Source organism: Oncorhynchus mykiss, chromosome 23 (genome assembly GCF_013265735.2).
Source record: "Oncorhynchus mykiss isolate Arlee chromosome 23, USDA_OmykA_1.1, whole genome shotgun sequence".
In the NCBI taxonomy this organism is placed as follows: domain Eukaryota; kingdom Metazoa; phylum Chordata; class Actinopteri; order Salmoniformes; family Salmonidae; genus Oncorhynchus; species Oncorhynchus mykiss.
The window spans coordinates 31,619,324-31,625,426 of NC_048587.1; the positions used below are offsets into that span (position 1 = coordinate 31,619,324).

A 6,103-nucleotide genomic window follows, 5' to 3' on the forward strand; every position below is an offset into this window, starting at 1 on the left:
ATCCAGATGCCGAAGTGCAACACTATGGTTCAAACCTGAAGCATTTCACTAAAGTTAAAAACCATTATGGGTTATAGAAACACGTTTGTCAGTACTTGAGCCTTGAGAGATATACATGATTGATCTATTTTCCCATGGAACCACCAACATTCCAGCACAACAGCCATACATACGGTCTTTCATCTACCAGACTACAAATAAGATCACAAAATCTATAGTATTAATTCCCTCTGGGATAAACTCTGTTCAATAAACTCTCTCCAATCAGAACATCTGTGCACATCTTTACTTAGTTCAACCTAATGAGGGGATGATGGGATTTGGATGTGATTGGTTCTTGTGTAATAGAAGTGTGCAAAGTTATTCCATGAGAGTATCTGACATCTGTGTCAACAGAGCCTTTTATCTGCATTGTATAAAGGAATGTCAATGTTTAATGTTGTTATATTGGGAGAGACAATGTGGTTAGGAGGAGAGAGTGATATAGATTAGAAAGATGATGAGATGGGAGAGGTGGAGAGGTGAGGTAGAAGAGGAGAAAGGGAAGGAGATGTAGGTGCTGAAACTGATAAAGACTATTCATGGTTTCAATAATTGTTTTATTCTTCATGACTATCATGCAGACACTGTACAACCACTCAGAGGGAGTTATAGTCCAAGATATCACAAAATGACATAAACCAATTTCAAGTTATGTACCGGAAATACAATCTGGGGAGATGGAAATCGCCACTGTGTCTACATTGTGTATAACATTATATTTACTTTGCTTACCAAATGTCAAAAGGTATTTTCACTGTTTATGTATCTAAGTGCTTTGTTTCCCCCTATTCATAACTATTAGGCCTATACCATTTAAAATGTGTATAATATAAGATGAGTCAACCCCCATGATATGTAATAAGAAATTATTGTATGAGCAAAACCTAATTTTACCATAAGGTTGGTTTGAATGAACATGCCAACAAGCCAATGACGAATGCATCACTCCCAATGGGACTTATATGACGTATCAACCCTGATCTAATCTGATTGCCTTCCTGCTTGATGAAAAGTATTCAGATGTATAAAACGAGGGAAGGGTTGAAGGTATAGTAAGAGACGCTGACCAGCGAAGAAGCAACTGAGGTACTGAACAGTGTTCCGTGACTTCTCTAGGAGAGACAAACACAAAGCATTCCAGGACCTTGGACAGCACCCGGTACCCAAGAGGAACAGCAGATCATTTACTAAAGACAATGTAAGACTTTTTTCAGATGATGCTATTTGTTTTTGATAATTATGATATTTGTTAGATATTCTTTTCAGTTAGGCTTCACATCACATTCTACATTCTAAAGTTTTTGTCATTGTATCCATCTTCCAGCAAATTAATAACTGTAAATAGTTATTGATTCCAAATATAAGAATGATTTTTGATTGGCAATAGCATTTGATCACATAAACAAATGTTCATACAAAGGTTGAAAACAAGTCCTAACCAATTGGATACGTGCGCAACTGCACATTTGTCTTCATTCTCAACGTGTTTGTTTTCTGGTGGCACTGGGAAGCACAATAGAAAGTGTTGATAAACTTGTTTTTCTGTGCATAAAGGCGTACCGAATGACGAGGAAATCATTTAAAGAATTATTGGGTACCGAATGACGAGGCAATCATTTTAAGAATTCTTGTCGTTTTCATATTGACCATAAGAATGTAGGCTATCTGAAAGAAACATTATTGAATGAAACCCATATCTCTTTTTACAGGTATAAAGCGATGTTACAAAGGAACGGCTCCCAGCTCCTTTTCCTAATAGCCCTGTGCAGTGTGTTATATTCCCGGACTCAGTGTTTGCCATATGCATCTATGAGGTAGGAATAGTACCGCTATTACGCATGCGGACATAAAGGTTTAAAAGAGCATCATTAGTTACTTTTGCCAAAGAGTTCAAAAACTGCAACGATGTACTAACTTTTTATATTATAGGATATCGACCAATAACTTTATGTGTATCAATAGGAATTTATATCATCATGGACAAATACATTATAGGCTATAGTGTTAACGTGTTTTAACTTATTCTAACTCTGGGTTCATCAATAAACAAGACAGTCAACAATTAATTCGTCGACTATATCCTAGAACAATAGTACTTTCTAACAATAGCATTTAAGTCTTGAGAAATGTTATGTAATTATTTTCCACAGGCTACTTTCATATAAGTGAATATTGATTGTGTTCTCTGGATGATTAAGAAAGTAATGAATAATAATGAATAATCATTTCTTCCAATGGAATATTGAATGTCAGGATACAAAAAATGTCTGCCTCGTGACTTAATGTCGTTTTGGTATTGTCTAAGAGTAATCACATACGCCCATATTTGTTTTACCCCAATATTAGCCTATTGAAACGCTCTGCCCATAAATGACTCCTAAACCACCTTTTCAGATGTATGCTAGACAGTGTGACTAACAACTGTTTTAATCTGTTGGCAGACCGACGAGACACGCAGACGGTCTCTTTACAAGTGGATACAGCAAACTTCTTGGACAGCTGTCGGCGCGGCGGTACCTGGAATCCTTGATTGGAAAGCGAGTCAGGTAGACTGTAGTTTATGCTTTTCCTTCAGATTAGCGCGCAGTATGATAACATTCATAACATATTTTCAGGAACATTCAGGTTTATTGAAAACATTTAGAGTCAGGAAGCATGACACAAATATATATTCCACAAAATGGTCTTCCTGTATGCTTATTTCTGTGATTTTAGTCTTATTGAAAAATTAGGATATCCTTTAAAAAATTGTATTAGCATATCTGCCTTGAAAACGGTTAATAATCGAATTTGTTGTAATTGTATTAGATTTGTCATCACAATTACGATTTACTTCTGGTTTTAAAAAAAACTATTTATTGGATAAGTTCAGTAAAAGCCAAAACAGGTTAGCAAATGTCTCAAAAATGATGGACTAAAATGTGTTGTGGTTAATTTGTCACAGTGATGACATGATGGAGGACCAGGTACCAGTGAAGCGCCACTCAGATGCCATTTTCACAGACAACTACAGTCGCTTCCGCAAACAGATGGCTGTGAAGAAATACCTTAACTCAGTTCTGACAGGAAAGAGAAGGTGAGAACAAGTACAGAGCACAATAATGGATTGTGTGTTTGCCAGTGTGCATGCATGTGTATGTCCGCATGTGCATTTTTGCAGTGTGCCTCCACAGTGTGAGGAAAGTCAAATGTACCCTTCTTGTCTTTTCAGTCAAGAAGACCCTCCCATGCAAGAAGAATCCAGAAGTGAGCCCTCGTTTCTAGAGAGCTATGATGACGTCGATGTAGATCACCTTCTCAATAACTTCCAATTGGTAGGTTCAGTCTCTCTCCTCCTCCTCCTCCATTCACTTTCACTCCACTCTCATTTCTAAGTTTAGTTGAACGCCATCTCAATTGGGTTGTTACTGTGGTGGTCATTGCATAGAGAAGGTATGGAACACAATGTGGTCGCACTGCTATGCATAGAGACAGCAAGACCTGACACCTGTATAGTGGAGTTGTAGTGGACAAACGTAGCTGCATTTCCAGTACATTGTACTGCTAAGAACATACTGTATAGCCATAGGGCTACTTTCATTTTACTACAGAAGCTCAGCTATTGAAAACATATGAGCAGTAGAGTATGATGTTTCTACTAAATGAAAGCCCTTATCACGTCTTCTCATACCATGATTTGAAACTCTGTTGCATGTACTTGTGATTCTCTCACTATTCTGATCAATAATCAATTATCTGGACCTTTCTCTCCCTCACTCTTTCCCTCTGCTCCAACTGTCTTTTTCAGCCACTCTGAGGAAGACCCGCTGGTGCGATTACCTCAATCAGTCAACCTCATCGATTTGCTATCCAAAACAAATATTTAAGTTCTTCAACAATGGACATGTTTCAAAGTCAAGTGTGGTTATCTCTACAGTATAAAGTAAATGTTTACATTGTATACAAGATATACTGAAACTACAAATATTGGTCTGAAGATGTAGACAACAGTAAATACTATATACGTCCACCTGGGATCAGATAGATTTGCTTTGACCAGGACTGTAAATGGTAGTTCAATAAATGCATTCCTAAAACAAACTTTATACTGGTATAAAGTATAATCAGCTCATACAGTAGAGGACCACATTTAGAGTGACACTGATGCATATAATCACGTTATATCCATGTGGAACAATGCTATACCTTGTGCATAAACTTACCTAGAGCATTTAGTTATGTAAAACCGTGCATCCAAATAAAAGATGTCCATTTATTTTTCAAAGCTGAGTAATTTTGTAAGTAAATATTGATGTTGATTATCTCTTTTCATGTGAAAAAGTATTGCAAAAAATGACAAATTACGCCACAAACTTATAGTTGCACTCAACATCATGCTTTGATGACCTGCTCACCTGAATGTAGATGGTAAGCAAAGACTACTACATTTGATTTCATGCATATCAACTTCATACCATTTGAAATGATCAGTTTCATGACAACACACATGCTAAATAAGCATGATATTGGCTATCAGATCAAATCATCAAAAGATAGAGAAGGACTTGAAAGCAACTACCTTGTGTCTCAATTAAGGTTGGCAGGGATCTTATTTTTTTTATTTATTCCCTTCAAAAGACATGAGACAAAGAATAGCATAGCAGATACACACTTACATTGATTTATTTCAACAGACATAGATAAGTCATAGGCTGTCTTCTAATCATCAAAATTATGAGAGGACTGTGAGAAAGATTGTTTCCACAAAGCGAGAATTATTCCATTTTTTAAATGAATGTAACTCCGAATATATTCAATGAATAAAATGACATAGGCTATACTTGTGCGATTGTTTTTATGTGTGATTCTTCTTGCCATTATAGAAAGATTCAATTGGCATAATGAATAACAAAGAATAGCCTTGGATTTTACATCTACATTTAACTTTTTGATAGAGCAATTTATATATATATATTTTAAAAAATGGGACCTGAACAGACGTGACATTTGTGTACACCTCTAATCTCACTTCTACAAGTATAATCTCAATCACAATGGCCATATCCAATTTGCATTATGAAGCATTGACATATTTTGATAGTTATTTAAAAATATACACTGCTCAAAAAAATAAAGGGAACACTAAAATAACACATCCTAGATCTGAATGAATGAAATATTCTTATTTAATACTTTTTTCTTTACATAGTTGAATGTGCTGACAACAAAATCACACAACAATTATCAATGGAAATCAAATTTATCAACCCATGGAGGTCTGGATTTGGAGTCACACTCAAAATTAAAGTGGAAAACCACACTACAGGCTGATCCAACTTTGATGAATGTCCTTAAAACAAGTCAAAATGAGGCTCAGTAGTGTGTGTGGCCTCCACGTGCCTGTATGACCTCCCTACAATGCCTGGGCATGCTCCTGATGAGGTGGCGGATGGTCTCCTGAGGGATCTTCTCCCAGACCTGGACTAAAGCATCTGCCAACTCCTGGACAGTCCGTGGTGCAACGTGGCGTTGGTGGATGGAGCGAGACATGATGTCCCAGATGTGCTCAATTGGATTCAGGTCTGGAGAACGGGCGGGCCAGTCCATAGCATCAATGCCTTCCTCTTGCAGGAACTGCTGACACACTCCAGCCACATGAGGTCTAGCATTGTTTTGCATTAGGAGGAACCCAGGGCCAACCACACCAGCATATGGTCTCACAAGGGGTCTGAGGATCTCATCTCGGTACCTAATGGCAGTCAGGCTACCTCTGGCGAGCACATGGAGGGCTGTGCGGCCCCCCAAAGAAATGCCACCCCACACCATGACTGACCCACCGCCAAACCTGGTCATGCTGGAGGATGTTGCAGGCAGCAGATCGTACTCCACGGCGTCTCCAGTCTGTCACATGTGCTCAGTGTGAACCTGCATTCATATGTGAAGAGCACAGGGAGCCAGTGGCTTGGTGTTCTCTGGCAAATGCCAAATGTCCTGCACGGTGTTGGGCTGTAAGCACAACCCCCACCTGTGAACGTCGGGCCCTCATACCACCCTCATGGAGTCTGTTTCTGACCGTTTGAGC

The 6,103-nt window shown here is 38.2% G+C and overlaps 1 protein-coding gene across 1 annotated transcript; it reads left to right on the forward strand.

Moving 5' to 3' along the window:
• The first annotated feature begins 1,074 nt into the window (after positions 1-1,074).
• On the forward strand, positions 1,075-4,861 carry LOC110502584 (VIP peptides). The gene is made up of 6 exons (XM_021580727.2): positions 1,075-1,240; positions 1,752-1,856; positions 2,484-2,588; positions 2,987-3,118; positions 3,254-3,356; positions 3,830-4,861. Coding segments are annotated over exons 1-6 (456 nt in total). The 5' UTR covers positions 1,075-1,238; the 3' UTR covers positions 3,839-4,861.
• The last annotated feature ends 1,242 nt before the right edge of the window (positions 4,862-6,103 follow it).

What these genes read in the sequence shown, in the direction of transcription:
- LOC110502584 (XM_021580727.2), top strand. An exon ending in TTGCCATATGCATCTATGAG is followed by an intron (nt 1,857 to 2,483) that starts GTAGGAATAGTA and finishes ATCTGTTGGCAG; the next exon opens with ACCGACGAGACACGCAGACG. An exon ending in TTGATTGGAAAGCGAGTCAG is followed by an intron (nt 2,589 to 2,986) that starts GTAGACTGTAGT and finishes AATTTGTCACAG; the next exon opens with TGATGACATGATGGAGGACC.